This window comes from Chiroxiphia lanceolata, chromosome 7 (genome assembly GCF_009829145.1).
Source record: "Chiroxiphia lanceolata isolate bChiLan1 chromosome 7, bChiLan1.pri, whole genome shotgun sequence".
Taxonomy (NCBI): Eukaryota; Metazoa; Chordata; class Aves; order Passeriformes; family Pipridae; genus Chiroxiphia; species Chiroxiphia lanceolata.
Genome location: NC_045643.1, coordinates 2944427 through 2972353, shown reverse-complemented (window position 1 = coordinate 2972353; position 27927 = coordinate 2944427). Strand labels below are relative to the sequence as shown.

General features: G+C 41.9%; 1 protein-coding gene across 1 annotated transcript in view; it reads right to left on the bottom strand.

Annotated features, from left to right (window-relative positions):
• Positions 1 to 19626, bottom strand: part of ITGAV (integrin subunit alpha V) — a 44317-nt gene extending 24691 nt beyond the window's left edge. The window contains 6 exon segments of the mRNA XM_032692676.1: positions 1013 to 1058; positions 2610 to 2671; positions 3903 to 4017; positions 4490 to 4581; positions 15832 to 15959; positions 19389 to 19626. Of these exon segments, the coding sequence (XP_032548567.1) occupies positions 1013 to 1058; positions 2610 to 2671; positions 3903 to 4017; positions 4490 to 4581; positions 15832 to 15959; positions 19389 to 19573 (628 nt within the window). The 5' untranslated portion in view covers positions 19574 to 19626.
• Between the last annotated feature and the right edge of the window lie 8301 nt (positions 19627 to 27927).

Genomic DNA, 27927 nt, shown 5'->3' with positions numbered 1-27927 from the left:
AAACTACTCCTCCAGCACCTCAGAACGTGGAATAAAAGTTTAGGATGAAAAATCTAGTTTTTAGGAGTACAGTATTGTCTTCTGTTCAGAGCCAAGATTGTTCTTTTCTGGAAGCAGTATGAGAGAATAAGGTTGTTTTGGCAGACGAGGGGTCACTTCAGCCAAAAACGAATACAGGACCATAATCTATATTGTACTGTAGCTGCAGTTTTAACTTCAGTCATTCCATTCTGTTCAGAACTTAAAGCACAGGACTGGAACAAGCCTCCTGTGCTGCTGCATCTACGTGTAGGCTGGCTTGATACAGAAAGTCTATTAATAAACGTTGGTATTTACATTAAAAGCAGGCAGTAGAGTGTGGCAGTCGTGTCCCGATTGCAGCAGCTCCCTCTTTGGAGTGGAGAGCTGTAGCTAAAGGCTGAATTATCCTGCAAATACTGACCAAGTCCACATTTGCAAAGTGTACAGGTAATGAATGCTCTGTGCAAGAAGTGCAGGGAGAGGCAGAAGGTGCCCCGTGGCACAAACCAACTGTTACCAACACGAAACATCTCTGCTGTCAGAGGAAAATAATGCAGTTCTCTTTGCAGGGGACATTTCCCCTTGAAAATAATGCAGTTCTCTTTGGAGGGGACATTTCTCCTTGAAAATGCACACTTTGTATGTGTATGTCAGAAATTACAAAGCGTGTAGGTTTTGAAGCAAAATATCCCAAAGGAAAACTTATCCTGCTGATGGGAAAAAATTCTACCTTTCTGGGAAAATGCCTTTAAAATTATCATGGAGTTACTTAAAAGACAAAGGACATCTACACAATTATCAGTTCAGATTTAATCTGTGGTTGCCCTGATTATTCAGGAGATATTCTGAAGGACGAAGGAACGTATTTCTGTTAGTTTTCTTACTGGCAAAGACCCTGATAGTGATTGGAAGAGTGTGGATAAAAATGACTAAGAGAACAAAAAGAAACATCAGAGATCAGCTTCTCTGTGACTTAAATAATATATCTCACCTTGCCAGTAAAAACTTCCAGGTCCTCCAAGCAGCACCCTGTCACCCTTGGAGGGGAAGGGGAGAAAAAACAAAGACAGAAACAAAAATTAGAAACACATTAAGCACATCTAAAATCAAGAGAACATGCCCTATGTTTGTGGGAAGTAATCCCATACATGTACATCACTGTAGCTTCACTGACCCTCCCCCATTTTATTTTTTTGAAGGAGTGATTAATTACAAATGCATCTTGTAACGTGTTAAGATAACAAACAATCTGCCTTCAGTGACTTGTGGCTCTCTTTCATCCATTCAAAATTCTAGGCAGAATTCTGCTTTTGTTATGAGAGACCCTTCTTCTCACATAAATCTAAAGGCAACAGGAATACAATTAGGAGAAAAACTTAGGACTGCTACATGACAATCATAACATGTTTTTAGGTCAGCACCCAAAACTAGTTTCATCTTCTGCCTCCTCCACTTTTCTTAACTTATGATTAGAAAAGTTTAACTCAGAATAACTGTGACCTAATTCCCCCATTCCATATTCCTTGGCACAACTGCAATCCACAAACCATTTTATGAAACGTTAACCACATTAGCTATCCCAGTGTTAGGAACTTGCTCTGTAAGTATTGGATTAGGCCACAGGCTTTGCTGAATAACTAAAGCACTTATTCAGATTTTAATCCTAAAAAGTCTCATATTCACCACTCAGAAAAATCTGGGTCAGAGATTTGGAGATACCTTAGAGCCAGGCTTGCCCACTCAGTGAGGGTTTGGGGTTAGAGCCCGAGGTTGGTTTTAACTGGGGCTGGAGTCTGCACAGTAGCCCTGAGGGGTGTGTGTAAAATAATTCAAACACTTACAGTCCTATCCTGCATTTTACAGTTTCCTCTGGAGGAAAAACAAGAGTGGTCTTGGGCAAAGAGTGAAGGGACATGACCTAATCATAAGATGTGAATTACCCAAAAAATAGTCACATCACAAGTAGGACTTGCATGGTCTTGACGTGTCCAGACTGTGCTAAACAACTTCACTGTACAACATGAAAGCTACAGTAAGTTCTCAGATCTGTGCACAGTTTTGTTGTGCTTGGATTTAAGAAGTAATCATGAATTTAAGAACAATAAAACAATAAAAAAGAAGAACTCTAAAAGGCAGGGAGAACACGAAAGGAGAAGAAACTTAAGTGCAATTCTGCTGGTTGATGAGAAAAACAAACATGACCCACAAGAACATTGTTTACCTAACTTCCCTAAGTTTTTATTCCTGAAGAAGTAACACTACTGTGCACCAATCCCTTCAAAGCACATGTCTCAAAAATCCTGACTACTGCAGCTCCAGCAGAGCTGCATGGAAGGAAGCTGGAAAAGCAGATTATTTGCTCGGGATGTGATTCCTACAGGAGGTGAAAGTGTGCTGCTGTGAAAACACAGGGAGAAACAGGTTTAGAACAGCTGTTTGAGTGGTTTGAAGCTATTTTTGTTCTATTTACAAATTTTGTTTGGTTGCGGGGTTTTTACATTTGGCTCCATAACAGCTGGGCTTGTCAGTGCTCTGTATCAGGGGTGTTTTGTCTGCTGACCCACAGGAACTGAGAAAGAACCACATACCTTTGTAAAGTCAATACTAAATCCACCTTGACAAAATCCCTGCCCATCTGCATCAATAGTTGCTGACAAAAAAAAAAAAAAAGGATAGAAAAGAAAGAGGAGAAAAAAAAATAAGTATTATCAGTACTAGAGCAGATGATTCTGTGGATGCTTTTCTTCCTAAGTAAACTTTCTCTCCTGTACTTGAACCTTGGAATACTTTACTCCTAAATAAGTATTTTGTCTTTATCAACAATTCACAACCAAATGCTGTAACAACTTCAGGTCTGGCTACCTGTAACACTAACATGTGTTCTAGCCCACCACAGTCAAAGTGAACAGCAACTGCATATTCCTTTTCCATTTCATCTTCAAAATTTAGGGGGAAAAATATTTGCAATTTATATTCAGAAAATGAGGTATATGGAAAACAGGGAACAAGCTTTTCTTTTGGTATGGAATAAAAATCTGAATTGGCTTAAAACAAAAAAGGCATACCTGGGTGAAAAAAATATCTCTCTACTGAGACTCACCCCAGCAAGAATTGTTATGACTGAGTTAATCTCAGGATTATACAGCTCCAGAGTGGAAATGCCGAGACCCCCTTATCTGAAAGTGTGACTACTGAACTACCATGATTTAGTTTAACATATGCTTATTTAACTTCTTGTTATGTTGGACCACACTGGATTTTATTCCTGCGGTTAAAAAATGACTTCCAGCAAATAAAAAGACAATCCTAGCTTCAACATTCAACTTTTAGACTTCTGTATTTTAAAAAAAGGCTCTAAGCCTCTGAATAATCTACCAACCCAACTAGAAGACACGGGTGCAAATCACTTGGAAAATAAGACTCCAAATGTTCAACAGTTAATATAATTAAAACAATGCATCACTATCTGTGTATGTGTACACACAGTTCAGAAACTACTTGTGCAAAACCTTGTCTTCTAAAATGAGCTTGCACTTTAAAGTACTTGAACAACAATATAATACTTGAGTTTCGTAAAATTTTAGGGTTGGTCTTTGAAAAAGCACTTGCTGCATGATTTGTCTTGAATGATTACTACAGAACTGGCATCTTCGAAACCAGAAGTCCTCAATTCCAATGACACTTGGATTTAGGATGTTCCCCTTGAAGAAAGCACCTTGAACACCAACTGAAGGAGGATTCGGGTGTCTGGGTCTAGCCTAGGTTTTGTTCTAATTGCTACACGTGGAAGGGGGCAATAACTCCAAAACTTTAAAGTGTACACAAAATGTGACACAAGAAGAATTCCAAACAGAAAAGCAACACAGGTGCTCTGGACTTACTTGACCTGCAGGGAGCATATTCCACAAATTTCGACCCAGCAAGCAGGTAACAAGTTCCTACAGGCTCTCTCTCTTGTTTTGTTTCAGTTCTCCAGTGGTACAGTGGGGCACAGGCCTAGGGAAGAACACAGAGCAATGAGGAAACAAAGTCCTTTTCCAGATGCAGTGGGGTGTAGAATTCTAATTTTCTACAGAAGAGCAACAAAAAAAAAAATAAAATTGGCAGATGTACCAGGTGTTATTAGAGGAGATTTATACCTTCAGCACTGGGGCAGCAGTATCACCAGTTTGTACTTTGTAAATAGATAATTTACATCAGGATTTTCAGAAATATTATTTTGTAAAGAGTTCATCGAGAATTTATAACACATTCTAACTTCATCAAACTAACTCTACTACTTTTCTTAAAACAAAAATGCTACAGCCTTTGTTTATAAAGAGCTAAGCAAAGCCTAGCTAAGAAATCCTGAAAAAAGGACAAGTCATGCTGATTAGTGTGATTTTGTTTAAATCCTAAGTTATCTTTTCACATTTTTTCCACTACAATATCTCCGTACTGAGGCATTGAAAGGGCACCAAAAACCCACCAGAATTTTATCATTTTGGGATCTCACAGAGGCTCCAAACCACTGATGAGACTTAAATTCCAGCGGATCATCGGGAGCGAAATCTCTGTTACCTACAAAAAAAAAAAAAAAAAAAAGGAGCATAATTTCAAAGGAAACCACACAATAAAATGGGAAAAAAAAACCCCCAAAAAACCCAAAAAAACCCCCCACCAAACAACCAAACTTTAAGTCATTGGTTTTGACACATACAGTGAAAATCAGAAAGCAGTAGCATTGAAGGATATCACCCTGCAATGGAAAAAGGTTTTATCAAGGATTTATCATTCTTTTTTACATCTAGGGCCAAATGGAGCCATTTTTACATGTGAAGCATTAGTGCAAGGCTGGTTTGTTGAAAGAGAAGAAATTTTAAAGCATGTTTGAGAGAGACACAGTAAATACCTCATACTTGAGACAACATCTGACTTCCAAGCAGATGACAGCACTGCTCCAGCAGTGCCAAAGCCCAGTCAGGACTAACACTTCTAGAAGAAATATTGCCCCCATGGAATCATGTGAGCTCTGCCTTTGGCTGGAACGGGGACTGAGATTCTTCCCCTATTCTGGTGACAACATCTCGACTCTGAATGTCACTGCAGTGCACAGAGCACAGCAACTTCAATCATCCAGTGTTTCTTGTGTATTTTCATTGGAAAACTGATGGCAGCTTTGCCAGCCTGATGAGAAAATGGATGTAACACTCTGAAAAACATATCTTAAAAGTCCCCTAAATCACTGGTTTCCAGAGCCTGAAGCTACAGGATTCCATGAGATCAACAGCCATAAGTCACTCCCAGATTGCCAGGGGGATCCCCAGACCCAAGCCCATTATGAATCAGAGACCTGTGACCACTTGAATCCAAATTTCCTTGCTTGTTTTACACCTTGTAAAGAATGTTTTATCTCCAGAGATTGTGTTACTTCCTTCAGGAAAACCCCATGAGAAAGACAAAAGAGATTCTAATCCACCGACTCAGCCAAAACAAGCAAATACCTGGACTACTTTTGCTCTCAGGTTAGAACCAGGTAGAAACCACTGCCAAGGGTGTTGCAACCAGAGAAGTATTGTGAGTTTTTTTCTAATTTCATCGAAGGTGATTAAAACCCCCACTTCCTTCTGTCGCTCTCCCTCCACTCTTATTGGACAGTTTTTAAAGACAGGGAGGGTCTGATGGATTAGAACATCTGCACAGATTTCTGCACCTTGAACATTTACACTCTCACCCTTGCACAGACTAAAATGTGGTTTGAAGACTTGCAAGTCACCTTCTTAAGGTACAGGAAACCAAAAGTAAACCAAGATGCTTTCCAAAAAGGGAATTGTCTTCAGTACACCCAAATCCCGGTGTTTTATCACCCTTTTTTTTTTTTTTTCCATTCCTCCAACCCTCCAAAGAAAACATTCTGCTGGAGGAGAGTCCAACCCTGCCTGGGGAGGGAAGCAGTGCTAACCTGCTGGGGAGAACCAGGGACTGGGAACCATATCCTTTTTGGCAGCATCAGGGACTTTAAAATGGTTAATTCATATTGTAACCACACCCAAGGTTACATAGCCCTGAAAAGACACATTTGGCTTCTGCCCTCTACTCCTCCAGCTCCTCTTGGATACAAAAAAGATCTCTTGGTTTCACTCGCCAAACAAAGCTTTAAACAATGTAAAACTTGGGAATAATTACAGAGGGATGTTTTATACTTTTTCCTACTGTTGCACCTTATACAACACTATTTATCTATGACAAAAATGAAAGCTGGTGTAACAGTTCCACGTGTAAAGCAGAATCCCACTGTCTTAGGCACTATGAAAGTGTCTAGGATGCCAACTTCCCATTTAAATTTAAAGGCAGCAAGTAAAAGGTAAGGTCGTGTTGCAGCAGCAGCCATTTGGCATTATCAGCAATGTGATTTTATCACAGATGTTCAGGAAATTAGTTCCTTCCAGTTTCAGCTGAACACATTGTCACGAAACAATAATAAAAATGAAAATAAAAATTGAAATTATAATTAAAGAAAGAAGACAAGAGTACTGGTTACTGGTGTCCCCCTGCCCATAACCTGTATTGAGCACTCTGAAGAAGAGGGGAACCAGCAGATTAACCAGCACCTGCTGCCAAAACATCCCCCCTGTGCCTTTTCCCTGTGCATTCCTGAGCTGCAGGGAAGGATGTGTGTCCAGGACAGCAGCTTTAACAACCTGTCTCTCCCTTAGCCTTTAGGGGACAAAAATATTTTTCTACAGCACTGAAAGATCCCTGATTCAGCTGGAAATGGAGGATAATGTTCGAAACCTCTGGGCTTTGAGCTACAGTCAGAAGCTGGCAGGTAAAAAACCCAAAATCTCCAAACCAAAAAGCAAATTAACATGACCACAAAGCTGATTATGTGCCAAATGCACTTTATGTTCCAAGTGTCAGGGCTTCAGAAGCCAGCACCATAATTTCTGAATGCCTAAATAACAAACTAGGAATTCTTATGCTTGCAAAGCCCCTCCACATCCCCTGGTAAAATGTGCTCCACTGGGCAATTTGGCTAAATGGGTTTTATTTATTTATAGCACACGACTATCGTAAAAATATTTTGCCAACATCTCAGTCACATTGTCCAACGTCAGCACATAACAAACTAACACATGCTCCAAGGTTAAGATGCTTTATATTGACTTTATCTTGTTTTCAAAGCCTCTTTGGGTTCTGTAAAGTCAAATGGGGAAGGAGGGGGTCTTAGGGAGAGGGCCTTGAAATTGGATGTAACACTGGAAAGTGCATTAGGACATAAAAAATAGATTAGGTAATAAGTATGGACATTGGAAACATTGTCAGATGTCTCAGATTAAAAAAAAAAAATCGCAAACTTTAAATACAGTCCAAATCTGATGTTAACTCTCCATTAAAAAAGAAGAGTAACCTTTATTTACCTAGACCCATTCAAAGTTCTCCCCAGGAAGAACAGTGTTAACAGATTATAAGCTTTTCCCTCAGGTCCAGAAGAGAAACTGATTTTCTGACGGAATCTGGAAAACACCTCTTTGTCAAAAATCCCCTGGATTTAAACAAGAAATGAGTGGGAAAAATAAACAAAAACACTTAAATGTGAGCCCTCACTGAAGCAAATCACAGTTAAGTAGTTTAGCTACACCATAAAGTAGGACACCTTTCACTAGGCCATGATGCTCAGAGCTCCATCCAGCCTGGCCTTGAAAAGGTCCTTAAAAAGGCATTCAAAGAAATAGATCTAGGCAAGACAAACTATGTTCTGACTAGATTTACCCAGGAAAACGTTCAGAGCTTTTATACAATGCTATTTGTCAAGACTAAAATGCAGCCACTGCAGGGACTTCTCCTGTAAGGGTCATTAATTCCAGGATTATGTCATTTGACCAGAGGGTATTATTTCCTATCTTTAAAGGCAGCTTCTGCTGTGGTTTTTCCTTTGCTCCTTCTCATGGTAGTAGGCATCACATGATGATTTTACATGACTCTTTCATTAGGGAAAAAGGGCTGACATGTCAAGCCAACAGTGCTGTGTCTCACAAAGTAGTTTCCAGGTGGGGTGATGGGGTAGCCAAGGTAGGAATAGATTTTTTTTTCCTTCAAAAAATAGATGTGTTGTTGCTGATGGACCAATGGAATACTTTCATTTTACTGCACTACGTAGGGTTTAAATTTATAAATGAAAATTCATGCGGAGAGATGCTGGGTACAAATTACGGAAAAAAAAGTAAAAAAATAGTCTTACCCATCTTCCAAATATAATTAAGAGATCAAAAGTTTTTTCAGTGTCAGGTTTCTTTTAGCTATCAGCTTTGGATACTTGGCACCTTCTTTTCCCAAAGTAAATGTTATCAGTTACAGAAACAATGGAGTTACTACAAAATGCCTCTGTTGAGTAAGTGGATCGAGTTGTAACTTGCAGCCCGCCTGTTTTTATGGTAATGAGCAAACTCGGCTAAAACACTTGCCCCTGATCTTTTGTGCAAGACTTAACTGAGATAATTATGAGTCGAGAGGCATTGAACTGATGAAACCTGGGTCAGTGTCATCAGACCAAGAACACTTAAGAAGTTGTAAAACGCAAGTAGTCACCTAATTCACGGAATTCAGGTTAAAATAAACCTCTTTGTAACTACGCCAATTCAAAGCAAACGATGTCGCCACTTCTAGGTAAAAGGAAACCACGTAGTCAGTCAAAAGAAAAAGCCCCGCTCTCACAATATGAGAACTTTATGCAGTATATAAAGTACCTTCCATCCCAAATCTCAGTAAACGCAGCAGGAGCCAGCACGTTTTTATACGTCTTTACTAGAAACTCCCCGTGCTTCGAGACAGCTGATGGTTTAGCAACCTGGGTTTAGCCAGTGTTTTGTGATGACTCAAGGAGAAAACAGACCTTCCCACTATTCCCCTTCCCTCTTCTGAGGTAAGAATCCCGCATTTTTTCCCCGGGCGGTGCTGGAACAGAGTCTAATATAAGTAAGCCACTTTTTTTTTTTTTTCCAACTAGTCATACCATTGAGATGCAGCCACCCACAGACAGAGCCAAGAGTATTCATGCAGGAGTCTACCTAATCACAAAAGCACGAGCATTTCTCCACTGTCAGCTCTGACAAGGCGAGGAGGAGGTTTGATACGTTCTGCCGCCCTCTTTTGCATTCAGAGTAGCTCCCAAATCCCAAAGCACACTCGATAAGGATAGCAACCAAACTTCAATGGGACTGAGGCAATGGCAGATTTTAGCAAGATAAAAAGCAATCCACTTCAGTACAGATGAATGAACGGGCTTCACAAGATTTATCGCTTTGTTGTTGGCCAAATCGATAGGCTTTGAGATTGAAATCACACTGATACCAATAAAACTACCAGCTAAAAATAAAGAGTACTTTGTTAAAGCAAGCTGTTTTCATCCATCCCACTCTTCCTCATTCCATAAGTGGAGATGATGGAGTTAGGAACAGTCAAAATCTCCACGAGGTAAAGGTAAGCTCGTGGCACCCGCTCCAGTCACAACTTCGACATCAGCAGGTCTTAGGCTGAGCAATCCTACAGCTCAAAGCCGCCCAAGGCAGTTAAAATACCCACTTCAAGCTAAATAGGTCACAGATAGATCCAGCCATGACAAACTGGTGGTTTAGGCCTCCAAACAAAGCCTTCTATTGTTTAGAATCACCCACTTGGGGATAGAAAAAAGCCAAATGTGTAAACATAAGGAGGAATCAGGAGAGTTCTTTATAAAGATTTTCCTTTTTGAAAGCCTCCTTCTCCTCCATCAGCACAGATCAAAACAACCAGTCTCCAAAGAATTTTATGCAAAAGCATTGAAGAACAAGCCATTTCCCTAAAATCACTCTGTTGTGTCAAAACACCTGGGAAGAGGCAAGAGGAGGGAGGGACAGTACAATTGTCAGGGACAAAACTTTCTCCAGCCACAGGCTGCACTGAATTCTTTTTCCAAAGCAGTAAAAACACACTTCATAGAGCTGAAAATGTTTGAGGTGCTCCTAGTTTTTAGTATTCAACAGTTCCTGTTAAGTTTCTCCAGTCTTGAATTTTGAGATGTGCCACGGAGAACGAAAGCAGCAGGGAAAGCTTTCCCCAGGAGAAGGGAAGACCATTCAGCTGTGCATCCATGGTTTACCACACATCTCAGAAGAGTAAAACAAACCATTGTCTGAGCAAGCAAATCTTTCTGGGCTAAACACAAAATCTGCTCGAGAAATCTGCAATTCATTAGCATAGAAGTTCAAAGTTGTTTTATGAGCATATTTTCCTCTGTAACAATTCGTAGAGCTGTCTGCATTTCATCACTCTGAACGCAGCAGCTCTCGAAACAGTCTCAGCACTGCACTTTCTGATGCTGACACAAAGAGCTGTGTTTTCAAGCATCCTGTAATGCAGCAGGTACATTTCTCACTTGAAGTTTTCTTTTAAAAAAGCAGCAGGTAACAAAATAACTTTGTTATATTTTTATGAAAAGCCACGGGAACATGAAGAAATGCTATTTCTACCAACCCATTCTTGACTGATGAAGAGCTAGGACCCCAAAGATGAAAAGTGAAGTCATATGAATAATTATGAAGATTGTTTCCTTTTGGAAAACAAGCACATAGGAAACTCTTTTGATTTACATTAATTTGCTACACGTGTGTACAGCCTGATTAACTCCAACTGGTTACATGGGCCTGTGAAGAATTTTTTTGTTTGTTTGTTGGAATGGAAACTCAGGGTGATTCTGCTCTCTAAAATTCCATGGCCAAATAATGGAGGTATTTATCTAGATGTCAGACAATCAGCTAAGTGCATCAACCCTGCCATTCCTTGCATGCCAAACTATAAACCACATTCCTAAAAACATAAAGATGACTTGTCGATTTTTTCCTAAAAAGCACATTTGACCACCCCTCTGCTCACTGGTTTTGTTGTCTGGCTCAGTGAACTTTTGATCCTCCTCTTGCACATAAAAAGACACGCTTAATTTTATACACAAAAAATGGACAGCTACACAAATTAAATTAAGCTTCTGGGAAACCTTTTCAATTTTGAAGAATCTCTTTCCTGAGCAAGATTACTGAAAACCTGTTGGGAATATTTGGTAGTACCTGTGAAAACTGTGCTCTGCAGTCCATGAAGGCTGTGGAAGGACCCAAGGGAAGGGAGACTGATGTGTCTTTAAAAATGGTTTTGGACCTTTTTCTCAGAACTGATCAGAAACAGAAAATGGGCTGCTATACGAAGTGAATTCCCGTTACAGTTCACCCACAAGAAGTGTGTTTTTCCTGGAAAAAGCTGTGAAGCAGCTGGCAGATGAAGCAACTGTTCAGCTTTCTAAGAGTGGAGCCACCTCTCCAGTCAGTCTTGCAGAAAGAGTAGTACAAGGGCTTGGCCAGCAATAAGAGCAGTTTTTTCACCAATTGCTTTCCCAGATACTTTCTTTTTGACAGAATTCAGAACATTTCCCTATTTCTGTGGATTAAAACAAACAAACAAACAAAATAAACTAAACGTTCTGTCACAAATTTATCTGGTGTGGAGAACAGACAAGAATGAGTGAAGATAAATATTTACCCACCTTGAGCTATAACCTGTGATTTTTGGTAATTTGAATGTTAAATCTTTGCAAAGAAAGGGATTTATTACTGTTGATTCTGCTTATGGCAATTATGAAGAAAATGCCACCTTGAGTATATATAAATTTCCTCTCAGTGTTTGTCCTGAAAAAATGCAGCCTCCTACACATTCTGAAACCCTGAAAGTTAACTGAGAAAGAGGGGGGAAAATTCCAAGGATTTTACATAATGATTCAATTGAAATTGTGGTAATGCTGAGGCAATTGTAGCAAGAGGTCAAGATACACAAGAACACAAAGAGCAGAAACTTCAGTTCTGTGACAGAGCCACATTCAGCTATTGAATTAATGAGGTAAACAAACAAAGTAAAAAAAGTTTTCCAATGAGATTCTACCTCAGCTTACAGGATAACCTGTTACAGTAACAGCAGCCCTGCCTCATAGCTCAGTTTGGCACCAGGACCAACCAAGGTGTGTGTGGTGCGTGTGAGGAAGCTGGTTCTGGTGGTCAGGTCCTTTTTCAACCTTAATCTTTACACGCTTCTAAGAGCAAAAGGCAGCCTGAAGGAGATGCCTAATGATACTTGAAAGCCTTTTTTTAAAAAATATCCTCCCTTTCTGGCCACCTAGAAACGAGCACATGCAGCACAGCTCTAGGTACCCCTGAATTTGAGGGCATGTTCTACCACACGTGTCCACACTGTGCAATTTTCACGCAGTCATCACGACTACGTTAAATCAAACCCAACTGATGGCAGTGCTCAAATGCTGAGAAGCCCCACAGCGAAGCATCTTTACACTTGGGAAGTGTTAATGTGTGATACAAACATTTTGCCTTCCAAAGCCACCATAAGAGACCAGAATGCCAAAAGCAATTAGTATAATATGCACAGCAGCACACACAGACACACAGACAGAGTATTCTCCAGTGTATTTTTTAATGTGAGTGTAACCACTGTGCTGGGAGATCCCCCTTCCCCTTTGAGAATTTTCCCTGTCCCTGGCAGCAGGAGGTTGGGACTAGATGATCTTTAAGGTCCTTTCCAACCCAAACCATTCTATGATTCTATGAAACATATTGTTTTTTCAACTGAGAAAATATGCTGTGTAGGAACAGTGAAAAAACAGTCTTTTTTTTTTTAGCCAGAGGTTTAAAAATTATAATATATGCTTTAATGTTGGGGTTTTGTTTATGTCACAGGTGGGGGGCGGGGGGGGGAGAGCACGAGAAAGAGGGAAATACATATATTTTCAGGATGAGAGCTACACAAGTTCCACTAATGGACTCCTCCTGCCCAGCTCCATCCTGGCAGAGCTGAGTGGTCACCCACGGGAAGGAATAAACAAAGTAGTAAATTCCATACTACAGGAAGTATCAGCTTAATGACTTATCCCTTTCCTCCAGGGGAGCTGAGGTGAGGGCAAATGCAAGCAACAAGCAACCTAAGGGCTGGAACAACTCCTCCAAAGATTAACATCAAGCAGCTGGTACTTTCCCTCCTGTGCTCAGTAAGAGCTTTGGCATTTGCTCCCATAAATGACCACTCTGCTGTGCAAATACATTAAAGACAAAAGCAAGAGTTAGAAAATAAAACCCAATTCTGTGCAGTCACTGCTGTGCAGCTGAGCTCAGTGTGGCCTTTGTAGAGATGGGGAAGAGAAAAGGACCCATAAAGCTAGAGAAAAGCTCCAATAAAAACCAAGGAATGTTCAAGAAGAAGTAATAGTAACACTATTAGTATTAATAACAATATATAGAGAAAAAAACTTGCTTGCTGGACTGCTCTAAAACCCTACTCTCATATTTATTTGTGATACAACCACGAGACAAAGGGGACAAACATAACATCACACAGAACAAGCCTTGCTCTCTCCTCCATTCCCATGTTCCCAGCACAGAACCACGGCCTTGCCCTGTGCTCACACACTGACAGCAACACACAGTGCCTTGGACTGGTCCAGGATCTCCAGCTGTGCTACCTGGCAGAGGGGAGCAGGAGAAGGAATATGGGCATGACTTCTAGTAGTTATGGGGCATCCAGCTCCACATATGGGGTTTGGCATCGACAAGTAAACAGGGGAAAGTCATGAATACAACCTATTTTCACAGGTCAGGTTTCCCACTAGCTGTAAAAAATCAGAAAAGAACTCTGAAGAAACATATATAAGTAATGATGCAGAACCTGTGCAGCTTCTTCCATTAACAAAACAGCTAAATAATCTGGGGAGGGGGATTAAAAAAATCTGCCTTGTATTGCAGGGCTAAGCAACACCTCTGGAGTTACAAATCATATTACAGCCATTTCAAGTAGTGATGGATGAACCTGAATTCTTGCAGAGGCTGCATTTAGTCATCTGCCAAAATCCCCTTTGCATCAGCAGCACAAGTCAGTGGTCAAGTCTTCCACTTCCTGCTTCCTCAAAGCGGATCCCGAGCATTCCCCAGCCCCTGTTCCCTCTGGAGGCAGGGACAGGCAGGAGTGGGGGTTTACACTGTGTGGGCAGTGACACTGGCACCAGAATGCAGGGAATCGACCATTGTCATTATGCACAGAAAAAAAGACATTTTTTTTGTCTCAGGGCCTTTATTATTTTATGGTGCTGAAATACAATGTCCCTTTTCACGGGGAGAATAATTGACAAATGCATTATTTCCCCATCCGCTGCCTCAGAGCTGGAATGAGTTAAAGTAGGCCCGAAATAAATCCTCTCAAGCCCATTATGACCTGCTATTTTTACTGTTAAATTTCAAGTGATTAACGTGCCTGGTACTTAAAGGCAAATGATGAGCAAAACACTGTTTGCCCAGTAGCAAATACCTTAAACACAAACACACAGGAAAGCAGCACAGCCTCTGTGGCTGCCTACTCTGCCTGGCACATGTAAAAGCAAATATTCACAGTATAAACAGACAAATGCACTGCAATTCCCATTGGAAGATGCATCAACAGCCTACCTGAGTGGCTCATCTTTTTTTTTTTGCTATAATATTAGTGATGTTTAATAATTAGGGACAGCTAGATTCTTTCTTTAAAGAAAAAAACCTCAACCTCCTAGAATACAAGCATGTTGTTTAACAATAAGCCCAAAGTGAAATAAACAAAACAACAAGCAACAAATCAAAAGCAACCTTTCTGCCTGACACTGATCAGACAAAATGTCACACTTAGCAGCTTGGGAGAGATCTTAAGTAAAGTGACAGAAATGTTCCTGCAGAGTGAACTAAAGAGACTGATGACAACTTGGGCTTTGTCTGTACCATTATGTACCACCTTCTTTTTCTTTCTTTTTGCAAGAGAGTTGAATCTGAACAACAACAACATTTTGTGGCACACCTTGGCAATGGAATGGGAAGAAGAGCTTCTCCTCTGCATCATCAGGATTTACAAAGGCTGCATCAAGCCTTTAGACTGACAAGTCAAAACAAAGCAGAGGCAAGAAGGAATTTTAACCAACCAGACCTTAACAGCACAAGTGCCTCCTCTGCTTCACCACATGGGTCTTGCTAATCCACTCCCATGACACGGGAAGGTTTTTCCACTGGAAAACAGGATCCAACCCTGAGTGGCTGGAGCAGAAAAGCACACGCAGTGTGTTCTCACATGACCTGCCACAGCTTGTGGGAATCACTGGGTGCACCAGAGCATGAAGAGTGACTGAAATCTTTAATGTCCACATTGTTGCTGCTTGGCTTTTCTGGGCTTCAGAAAATGGGTGAGGAATGCCTCTGACCTGAGGCACCTGAGTGCTGCTATCCCAGATGCCACAAATATAATGATGCTACATCTGGGGGGAAAAAATTAAAAAAAACACATATTTTTCCACAGTTGTTAGTTTATGCTCCTGGTTTCAGATGAAACTTCTATTTCTACTCATACCACCTTTGCTGATATTGAAAAGTATCTTTTCTCACATGTCACGTTCTTAACAGGCAAAAAATCCCTCGGGGTTTATTGGGAATTAGGTTGCCAAATGTTTTAGGATTGCTGTAAAGTACAGAGGGGAAATATAAATAGATTAAAACACAAGAAGAACAATGTTTGCTCACTCAGGCTTTCAGCACATACCAAGGACAACAAAATTCTGAAAAAGAGAGTAGAGGAAAAGGAAAAAACAAACAGGCCTTGATGAGCTGCCAGTCAAAAAATGGCTTCATTAACACTGATCATGAAGAAACATCATATGAACCTGGGTCCCTTCTGCTTCCCCACAGCAGCAGCAGAGCAGAGACAGCCCATCTCCCCTCACAGTGACCCCCAGGTTACCTGTGTCATCAAATATGATGGGCTGGCAGTTCCTGTTGGAGTTCCAGTTACATTTGAGCACCTGCCCTCCTTCCACGATGTTCTGCTGGGTGGTGTTTGCCTTCGGAGCTCCCACCAGAAGGTACGTCCTGCAGTAAAAAGAAGAAAAAAGACAAAGGTTTAGACAACTAAGGCACAGGTGTTATCACTTTATGACATCTGAAGAGTTAATACAGCAAAAGCCTTGCCCACTCAAATATAAATCTGACTAGGACTACTCTGAGTTTCAGAAAAATTCATGGGAGGTCTTAGGTCTTGGGTCCTTAAGCAGGCAAAAAAACCCCAGAAACGTTTACCATAAAGAAGAGACAAAGAAGATAGAGAAGAAGAAGACAAAGAAGATAGATCCTACTTAAAATGATACCTAAAATTAAATAAAAACCTTTTATATTTTTTTTTCCTTTAAAAAAACCCCTGTGTATGCAGCAGAACAGGAAACCACGTACTTCTGTAATTTACCAAAGTCATCAGTTGACATAATTTCTGGTTAATTTTGTGTGTAAGGGTAGTTCGAGGAAGTCAGTCAAAAATGGAAGCGATGTATAAACAAAGCAGGAGCGCACTCTGAGCTCAGCATGTCCCGAATGTGATGAGTCAGCCTCCTGTGAGAGAGTGCTCTGGTAAAAACAATCCCCAAGTGACCGTCAGCCGCAGATTTGTATGTTAATGAGTCGTTACCGAAATTCATTACGCAGTCATCGTTTTCTTATTAGGATCTGCTGTGCTTTCCTACATCTCTGCTTGCACAGGCGGGTTCAGCGCACCCTGAGCGGGAACTGCGCCTGCACAGGTGGCAAAATTCAGAAGTTGCAAAGCAAGAAACGGATCAAACGAGGTTCTTGGTGTCTTCCAAAATCTTCCAGGAACCTCAGGACGTCTGAGACGCACTTCACTCATCAGCACTTACTTGAGGAAGTCAATTTGAAGCATAAAGAAGTGTATAGAAGACATAAAATCAAATGCTTCCTGTCCTCAGAATCTGTCTGCTCCTTGCTTCCCCCTAGAGTGCCTAAGAGAGGATCCAGTTTCCAAGAGCAAGTCTTATCAGGCACTATGGTTCTTTAGCTTTGAAATTGGTTTAGCTGAACAAGCTGCAGGACTGGTTGGAGAGAATGTTTACAGGCAAGCAAATCCAGGCTTATCAAACTTGCTGTGGTTTCACAGTCATCCCCAGGCTTGGAGATGGAAAGAGCTCCAAGCTGGTTTTGGTACAGAGCTGAGTTTATGTTTCTTAACATGTAAATACCAGGTATAAACATGTAGCACCTCAAAGCTCAATTCATACAAAGACCAACACAAGCTACTAGTTTTCTGTGTGAATTTTCAGAACCTTCAAAAATTTCCTGGTGTGGACCCTGATAGAAAATCCAGGCTCGTTGGCAACCCATTTGTTTTCCTTAGTATTCATTCATAAACTGTCTAGATTTCAAGAACAGGAATTTAAAACGCTTTAATCAACTTAAAACGTTCTTTCTGGGCTTAAAAATAAACGTCATAATGCCAAGCAAAGAAAAAACATCAATTACCATAATTACAATCCATTAAACAAGCTACCAAGCTTGCCCCCTGCTTTACTCTTGCACCACTAGCTTTTCAGAAGTCCCCCAAATGAAATGTGTGTTTAAAGACTTAAATCTTTACCATTCTAATAATACATTTTAAATTTTTCTTAAGATAATCTTTGTGATGAAGTTTATTAATAAGATTAAAAACACAGGAATCATTATGGGACACAGCGAAGCTTTAGTCACCGTTTCTATCAGCATAGACCAAACAAGCAGATTTTGTCACTCCTGGAATAGGACTTCCATCCTGGACTTCTAAATATGCTTTAGTTTGGCATCCAGCAGGTCAAAATAGACTATGAAACAGCAGCTTGAGCATTCAAGAACTAATAACATGCCTTTGTTGTCAGGCTAGTCAATCCTTTAGTCAAGCTTTAGCTTGGTAAACTGACTTGATCTCTCCTACTCACATAAAGAACAAGGTGATAAAAATTCACCGAAGCAAAAAGAAAGGCATAGGAACCAACCAAGTGACACACATGATGCTCAACAAAACCCATATGCCTGGAGGACACGGCATACAAGTATTTCTGGTTACTTCAAGAGGCAAAATATCAGTGTCCACGGGAATAAACTCAAAATTGAACAACACTAAAGTCTGTTCCCGTAAAAGTTGCATAGCTACTTTGCTTCAACTAAGAGCTTAAATGTAAGATAAAGTGCTTAGCTTAGCAAGTACAAACAAACCTCCAGTGACAACAAAAAAGCTGAGGAGAAAATTCCCCTACAAATACGCAGGAGTCTACCATGCTGCCTGAAAACCACACTGTTCTCTTTTACAGCAGTGCACGTTAAGGTCAACAGTTCTTATAAAAATAATGGAAAGCTTCCAAATAGTGATTTCATGGAGACCTGAGTCACATAATTCCTTATCAGAAAGCAAGTAAGAAAGTTTATTACGAGCATTTACCAGTCTCTTGATAACTCTGCAGCCACACATGCTGACTTAAAAATACAGGGAGGGACAAAAATAGAACCTTTTTTCTTTTAGTACAAAGACTTACAGGGTTAAGATAGCACAGAAAGATGGTGCAACACGTGCAAGTTAAGACAGGACAGCTTCTAATATATGTAGGCATTAATGAAATGCAAACAAGGCTAGATGATGTACTGCAAAAAGACTTGCTCAATACTTATAGGATTTGTTTATGAGCTGAAGATTAAGAGGGAGAGAGAGAATATCCCCTCAGTACAACAAAAGCCAGCAACTTTTCCAGTTTTACAGCACTTTCATAAGATAGGAAAGGAGTGTGTGGGGGAAAAGTGGCAAAATCTGGATGTTACTGTAGCCCCGCACTTGAGAACCACAGCCTGATTCATTCTGGCAACATGAGGATTCAAAGGTCTGAAACGCACCAGCAGCTACTACACACTGCCTAATCTTTAACATGAAACGGGAACATACGGAGGAAGCAGATGTGGAAGGTGCTTACATGGAACTTTTCCTTCCCCTTGCTGCCTCCTCAGCGGGTCAGTGACCCGCACAGACACCGCACAACCCAAACTCGGCACCACCGCAAAGCGCAGTCAAACGGCAGAACCGCTGAAATGCCACCTCAGGAGGCAAAATCTCATACCTTCACCGTCCTACACTGTATTTACCATTACCACCATCTGCATGAGACCAGGCTAAGCAGAGAATCCCGCAGCGCCGAAGCCCGGGACTGGGTCTGGCTCCCTGGGAAGGGCGTCTGGGCATCCAGAGCCGCCCCGGGGAGGGAGGGATGCGGACCGGTCCCTGCTGGGCACGGCCGGGGACGGGCGCGGCTCCATGCAAGCCCCGGGAGGGGGCCTGAGCAAAGCATCCCGGCGTTCCCGGCCCGGCTGGACCAGCGGCACCGGGGCTGCTCCGGCCGCCGCATCGCCCTGCCCATCCTCCGCCAGGACAACGACTCCCCGGCTCCAGCGGCGCCGGAGCGGCTCGGCGGGGGCAGGAGCGGGACGGGCACTTACGAAGACGGGTCGGGAGCGAAGAAGTCCACGGCGAAGCCGAAGTAGCTGCCCGCCGGGCCCGAGTAGACGGCCGGGCGCTCCACGTCCAGGTTGAAGGCACCGGCCGGGTGCAGCGCGGCTCCCAGCAGGACCAGCAGGACCGGCATCGCCTCCAGCCGGAGCAGCATCGCCCCCCGCCGCGCCATGGCCCGGCCCCGCTGCTCCGGGCGCGGCTCTGACGGGACGGGACGGGACGCGCCAGCCCCGGGCCGAGGGGGCGGAGGGGCCGCGTTTCCCGCGGCGGGGCGGGGACGGGAGGGAGCGCAGCCACTTCCCCTTTCGGCTCGGGACGGGCCGGCAGGAAGGAGAGGCGGCATCATGTGGTGCCGGGGGCGGGCCCTGCTCCGCTCCGAGCCCGGGCCGCCGCTCCTTCCGCCGGGAGCGCCGGGGGAGCACGGCCCTGCCCGCACCGGGATGGGGCATCCCGGCCTCGTCCTGCCGGAGCAGAAGGATGGGAGAAGCCCGGGAAATTCTTCCCTGAGGCGCTGGCACGGATCGCCCAGAGAAGCTGTGGCTGCCCCATCCCTGGCAGGGCTCAAGGCCAGGTTGGATGGGGCTCTGAGCAACCTGGCCCAGTGGAAGGTGTCCCTGCCCACGGCAGGGGGGGTGGAAATAGATCATCTTTAAAGTCCTCCCTTCCAACCCAGACCATTCTGTGAGTCTGTAAAGCAGCGCTAGAAATAAGAAGAGTGGGACACATCCGTGCCTGGTCTCACTAAGTCTGGTAAAGCCTTTCTGAACAAGGCTGGGGGATGGTCTTTAAGGAAAGCTGTTAACACAAGCAAAGAGTGAAGGAAGGGCCAGCGTGGACCCAGCCATGGAGGAAAAAAAAAAAACCCAAACCATATTTTCAAACACAAAAGCTATTAAACGAAGTAATTTTAAATCCCAGGGTCACAGCTCCTCCTCAGCAACAGGGAGGCCCAGCAGCAGGTGCAGAGCTGGGAAGAGCTGAGTCTGTAAATCCTCCCTAATGGAGATCTTGGCTCCTGTTCCTACCCACCTGGGGAAGCAGCATCCGGTGCAGCCTCAGTCTCTGCAGTCGCAGTTTGTGGCCCTCGGATCATCTGTCACTAATAATGTTCCAGCAAAGCTCAGGCAGCTGGAGGCTGCTACCAAACCCAGCATCAGCCAACACAGTCAAACATGTGCTCAGTACAGCAGTGTTTCAGGTAAAAAAAACCATGCTGGCACACCTATAAAGTGGAAACAGTTCATATTAATTCAGAATATTAATTTGTGTACCATAACAGGATTATAGTTTAATGACTTTTCCCCTATTGCCACAAAAAGTCTTAACTTTTAGGTTTGCTTTTTTTTTTTCATGGCAGCATGATAAAAAGTAACAATAAATAATGATGTTTCGAGCCCTAAATAAAAATTTAAAATATCCCACACATATTTACCAAGGGATAGATTCAGTGTTACGGGAGTCCTGAAAGAAAAACATTTATGGAATAAGCAGAGAAAAACCCACAGAGCGATACAAGAAAAAGTCTCAGAAAACATATCAGGTTGTAGAAAGTGTGCTGAGGACTCTATTAGAGAGGACTAATTGTAGCACAATAGCTGCAACAAGGTGAAAACTCTATCCTAAGGGGCCTGTGTAAAGAATGGAAGTTACACCAGTTAGAAAGACTTCCTAAAATACTGGTTTAACTCCCACACACTCTTTGGATAAGGATATGGCTACCACTAGTGAAGTTTAGGACTGAGATTCTAAAGAGATCATTTAACTTTTAAATCTGTTAAACTGGCTGTAAGTGGACTTTTACAGGCTCAGTTCTAAAAAGATCAGATGCATCAGGCAGAGCCAACGAGATTCAGAGTGAGCAAAATTAGAAGCCACTTACTGAGAATGCTTTCAGTGGAGAACAATCATCATGGCAGAAAATAATTAAAATGATCAGGAATAATGGCAAGGCCACAATACAGCCAGAAGAAAGATGTTTGTTATAGAACTGCTAGTTAACCTACCAAAGAGACAGGATTTAGTAATCATTGAGTATTCCCAAAGTTGTGATGGAATTGGGTTAATTCAACGTAGACAAAAGCAGTATATTAAAACTTTCAACTGTGTGCATTAACACTGTCTTTTCATTAATTATTCCTTCGAAGAACCCAGGGACTTAACAGAAAGAAAACACAAAGAAGGACATCTCAGAAGCAGGTTCCTGTTTTCCTTCAGAGTGGAAATTTACAGTCACTGCTGTCTGCCTGCATTTTTTCCTCTTTATGAAAGAGGAAAAAACCTACAGCCTACATTCACCCAGCCATGGTAGGTAGGCTCACAAGAAAAAAAATGTGTCATGTATAAATGTTCCAAGTGCAAGCACTGAACACTGATATTGGTTGATCTCTTCAGTTTCTCACTAGACAAAAACAGAAAATAGCTTTATTTTAAAAACTTCAATATTAGCATAAAATGGTTTGTGTCAGAAGGGACTTTAAAGATGGGCAGGGACACCTTCCACCAGGTTGCTCTAATTGTTCTATTTTAACACAGATTTTATGTTAGCAATGAAAGCTAAATTAAGTAGTCTTGAAGCTGTCAGAAAACACAATAGACTAAGAGACTGAGTCATGGCAACCTTTGAAAAGCTGGATGTAAAATATGTAAGCTGGATTGTACACCGTGGATTCTTGCCTGCTGCTACTCACCTGCTGGGTTATTTTTAACAAGTTCATTCAGAAAAATTACCAATACAAGGGGAAAAATAGAAGGGTAGAAAGCGAGAGAGGATTTCATTGGAAAGAGGTTGTGAATTAAGGGGTTTCCACTTTAAAAATGCTTTATGTCTGATCTGGTTCCACCCATCTAGACAGACATGAGTCACCTTCATTCTCACACAACCCTGGGGCACTGTCCACTGGAAGAATATTTTAGACATATTTAATACATACATGAATACATATTTTCATATATTTATACTTCCAGAAAAGTATATTTGAAATGTAGGTTTTTAAGCAGCAATCTCATGATCTATAGAAGAAGAACTCCCAAACATTTTCATTTATTTGCTCCCACAGCTTCCCTGTCTGCAGGAAAGTCTGTCACAGCTTGGCAAACAGCAGCACACAGAAGAGAAGTGGTTTGTTCAAGTAAATCCATGGCAGAGCCACCAAAATCCACCAGGTAATCCTGTGTTCCAGTCACTTGCTCTTCCTTCAGGAAGCCAACTCAAAAATAATTTATTATCAAGAAATGGGGGAGAGTTCCTATACCTAGACTTGATACTTGTTACTAATTTTCATAACTTTGTGGCCTCCTTATTGGTAAAAAAAGAAACATTACAAAGATTAACTTTTATTTACTAACTTTTCCCACAGCTTTTGTACTACAGACCTGATCGAAGCATATGAGTTAATAAGTTCCCAAACTCTAGCAAATAGGGCAATAAAAGAGAAAAGAAAAGAGAGGTTTATGAGTACCTTGAGAAAGTAGCTTAGGGAAAGGGAGGATTTACTTGCTCTACTTGATTGTATAACTTCATAGCATTACAGAAGCAGCAAAGGAGAAGTTTTTTTTAAGGCATCAGAATTTTTTTAAGGCATCAGAATTTTTTTAAGGCATCAGAATTTTTTTAAGGCATCAGAATTTTTTTAAGGCATCAGAATTTTTTTAAGGCATCAGAATTTTTTTAAGGCATCAGAATTTTTTTAAGGCATCAGAATTTTTTTAAGGCATCAGAATTTTTAACCATATGATAAATTTTGGCTTCCTAGGAACTGGCTGTGCAGCCCTACTGCTTGTTGCCAACAAATTGCTGAGACAGGCCAGAGGAGTAACTCAGCCTTAACTCAGACTTTACACAGAGTCAGGGGTTACTCAGCCCTTGGGAAGTCTCTTTTCACACCATTTCCTCCCTTTCCAGATGGCTCCTCTTTGGACAGCTGTTGGGTGCATATCTGGCTGCTCCCACCACTTCAGTTTTAATTCAGAGCCCAACCAGAGCCAAGCAGTCCAGACAGCTCCAGAGTGGAGCCACAGCTCCCTGGATGGCATTAAATTTTACCCCCCAGCCCCAACAGGGGAAAAAGGCTTTTTCCATATATCCCAGGCTTGGGATACGCTTTCAATTAAAGCCAATCTATAAATCGAGGGAACGTATTTTCTACTACAGGAGAGGCCAAGGGATTGATTCCATGGCCTGCATTGAGCTGCTCTGCCTGACACAATCATGGATAGAGCCAAAAAACAGACTTAGGTCTTAATACAGAGCAAGAAACACCCCTCTAGTTAGGATGGGAGTTTTCTTTCCTGGCTGGTTCAGCTCTCAGCATGACTAACAAACAGATAAGCAACAGCCACCGAGATCATATCACAGACTGTAAACACATGGATTACACGCTTCCATATTTACTCTCCTGTTACCTGTGTTTCTGACTGACAGGCTGAGACACTCAGTGTGAAAATCAACTACTAAGAAGTGGGCAGGGCTGGGATTCCTTCTAAGACACCCAAATTTTTGTCTGTATTCAGTGTTAAACACAATTATTTTGGAATTCTTTGGCATCTAAAGAACTGCTTTCCATTATTCAACAGATGAAACTAATGTTTATGTTACAACTTACTACTCTTGTTAATTTTTACTCAAACTCAAGGAATCGGTCTTGTTAGTTTTTAACTCGTACAATAAGTTATCAACACAGCTGAATAAAACTTTGCAAGATGCAAAGCACCTTTTGGTATTATTTTTTTGCCTATTTTTTGCCTGAGTGTCCAGCATGTATTTTGAGTGTGCAACGTGGATCAGGTATTTCAGAACATTTTCCTTTGCAGTTATATCTCCTTCTCATGGCATTACACTCAACAGTAAAAAAGGGACAAAGTGCTACAATTCAGTAAAAATTGCACATGTGCAAACCACAGTGGCCCTACCTGAAAAGCCTCAGCAAGATGTCTTGTGTGTAAGCAATAAGCTTCAGCTTTTTTGCAGATCCAGTGCTTTACAGCCCCAGTAGGATGAATATCTGGAGCACAGGAAGGATCACCACTGCTTTGTTCATCAATACTACTGTTACCCTCCCAGAAAAAGCTTCCACTGATGGGAGAGTTTCAGTAAATATTTTGCTCTCCTGCCACTCAGACCCTTGGAGTTATGAGGAGGCTCAGCTGCTCTGAAGAGATCTTTCAAGAAATAACTCAGTTTCTAACAAGGCAGTAGAAAATAAGCCTAACCTAACCAAAAAAGATGGACTTTACATATCACTCTGGTGTGCTCAGTGGCTGCCTTTTATTTCTGTTTTGTTTAATATTATCTTTAATGTTCACTTCCTCGGGAAGAAGACCCCACAATAAATGTGAAAGCTGTGGAAGCATTACTGGGTGAGAAACACAAGAAGACCAGCAGAGATGTTTAGGCTTGATTTGCTTTACTGCTCCTATGAGCAATGCACCACATCAGCCCCATCTCCTTCAGCTGTCAGCAAAAGCTGTCCTTAGCCCAAGGCCACAGGGCAACCTTCCCCTTGGGACAACAAAGGTATGGCTGGATTTGCTGGTGAACAACTCCCAGCACAGAGCCTGGAATCTCCCAGTTCCAAAGGAAGTGAGTCGTGCCAGGGTTCATCTCTGCTTTGCTCAATGCTGAGATCTGTATTACTCCAGTGTTAGTCAACGTCTGCCCACCAGCCCCTTTTTTTCTTTTTTAGAATACTCCTTACTCACCAGGCCTTTTTTTTTACATTAGGATTCCACAGCATCCAGTGCAGGGACAGCATTGTTTGACATACCCAGGGATTCATATTTCTTCAGCCAGAATGAGTTTGTCATTATAAGTCACATGGGTGACTCATTTTTTTTGCATCACAGAGCACTTCAGCAGATTAACACACATATCCAGATGTCGCTCAGTAAATGCCCCCAAAGACTTAAATATTTTTAAAAGATATTTTTAAACAGTATTTTTCACTCTAGAGAATAAAGGATTGACAGGAAATAATGTAACAAGGGAGAAACAGATCAGAGAAAAAAAACAAACAAAAAAACTCCAAAAAACAAACCAAACCAAACAAAAAAACAAGCTCTGTAATATTCTCTGCACAATCTCAATGAAAATGAATACATTTATTTTCTTACATTCTTGCCTGCTTCTGGTTATACAGAAACACCAGAGACCACTGCTTCCTGTCATATTGCCACTCCTGTCTTTAGTGCAAATAACCTTCTATTTAGCACAAGTGACAGCTTCTTATGTACAACCTTTTAATCTCTCTACTTTTGAGGAATTTTTCACTAATTTTTTTTTTTGCCATAATTTTTTTTTTCCATCATGCATTTTCAAAGTAATCTAACAAAGGTCAGACTCACAGAGCAGTCATCTTGACTTTTTAATTTATCATTCCAGGCACATAAAGCCACATCTGCCTGGGAGCATCTGTCCTCTAGTGCTCTTGCAATGTTTCCACGTTCCTGATAAAGGATTTGGAACAAAACCAAGTTTAAAACTTAGGAATTCCCTGGGAAAGAAATAATTCTTCAGACTTAGCAACTTAGTAACAAGCTCACACTTAAAACATGTTGAAGACTTGAACAGTAAAATAATAACAGGATTCAGAGCAAGTATTATTGAAAGGCAGTGGAGGAGCAAACTAGGGCCAGGCTCCTTTCTATCCAATACTCTGAATATTCTTTTACTCAAGTAAAAAAGCACTAAAAGATGGCAGTAAGACCAACTGACATGGAAAGAGAGATTTCCTTCCCCTTCTCTCTCAAGAAACATTTCAAATGTTCCAGCCCAGGCACCCCAGGCCTTGAGAGCAGCTCAGCCATCAGCTCCAGCCTCTGGCCTTCAGAAGGCACATTTCCATCTTACAGAATGCCCCGAGTTCAAACATCCTCCCTCTTCCCGTGCAAAAATACCCATTTTTTTCCCCCAAGAACCCCAACTCATCCATAACTTGAAGTCATTATATTTTGCTCCTTTGTGTCTAAGGAATCCTGTCCTGTCTGGCATAAATACTAAACCAAGGCATGTCCTTATCTATAGAACTGGTGACTGTGTCTGCCAAGTTAAATGAAAAGTGTTTCTCTCAAGGAATACAGCTAAAGAAAATTGACCAGTACAGAATCAGATCTTTAACTATTGTAACAGAGGGTTTGCCCAGGGGAGTGAGGGGGTTTGGTGTGGATCTGTTTTGTTCCCCACAGTTTTTACCATTTGCTTCTAAGCCATCAGCCTGCAATGGCCAGGAGGTCACTCCAATCCATTCCCAGTTGGGTGCTGCTGGTGAAAGAACTATTTTTGCAGCTATCAAACTGAAGTCTGCCAGTTAATGCTGACAACAGCTATCAGAACTGGAAACTGCAGACACTTCCGTGCCCTGAATAAAGAGCACATTTAAAAGCTTCCTCCTTCTTGCTGTCTTGGAGGAAGATTCCTCATTCTGCCTCTCCCTGCTCCCCCCAAACAGATGAATAATGGGCAATTATTCCTGTATAACAAGTGTGCAGAACTGCAGCTCGGTATTTGTGTGTGGAAGGCACTGTGTGGGACACAGTATTTGGAACCACTGCTTACAGAATAGTCTTTTTGTGTTGACAAGAAAAAGAACTGAAGAGCTCGTGGTGTAGGGCTGGTGGCACCACCACAAAGTGCAGCTCTGACACCTCCTGGAAGCTTATTCAAGGAAACAGATCACCAAGATGAGACAACAGCAGTTAAACTTCCATTGCTCCCTCACAGTTCATAGTCCCCTCTTATTTTGACTTTAGTCTGCCAGACATTTGAGGAACTAGAGCTTTGCTCTATTCATTCTGTCCAACTTCCCTAATCCTCCTTCTCTCCCTTTGATGACCAAAGCCCTGGAGTGCTGGGTGAGACTGTGCCCTGCTCTGTGCAGAGAGCCCAGAGGGGGAAGGCAGCAGCTGGATTACACAGCCACTGCCAGGAGAGCTGGGATGGATTAGAGAGGTCAGCCAGAAGAGCCTTCCTTCTGCAGTGTTTATCCTTGGCACAGGGAGAAGACAGCAAAGGAAAGTGATGGAGAGCAAAGATTAAAAAGGTTTCTTGCCCAGAAACTTGGCAGATTCTAAGCAGGCCTGAAGTTGTAGCTGTGGAATTTTTATAGTGGAAGTCAATTAATCTCTTTCTGAAGTAGTCCACTGCTCCCAAAGCAGACAATTGAACTACTTGACACCAAGACTGGTAGAAAACAGTGAATGAGAGTTGCAATGGATTTGTGTTACTGTGCAGTCCTGTGATGTCTTTAATCCAGTCTTTATATGCCATATTAAGTGCACAAGAAGGTAAACCAAGGAACAAAAGAGGAATGGAGGTGAGACGTGAAGAGGACAAAAGTTCCCCTAGAGTAGCAAGCCTGTCAAAATGCATTAGAGGCTTGAGAAATGTAAGGTGTAAACTGAATTTCTACAGCTACAAGAGATGTGCTACACCCACAATTTCATTCCAGCACAGGTCCAAGGATGCAGCAGCTGTAGAACACAATTCCCTAATGGCTGACTGTCCAAAGAATATTGTTTAGACTTGGCAAGCTT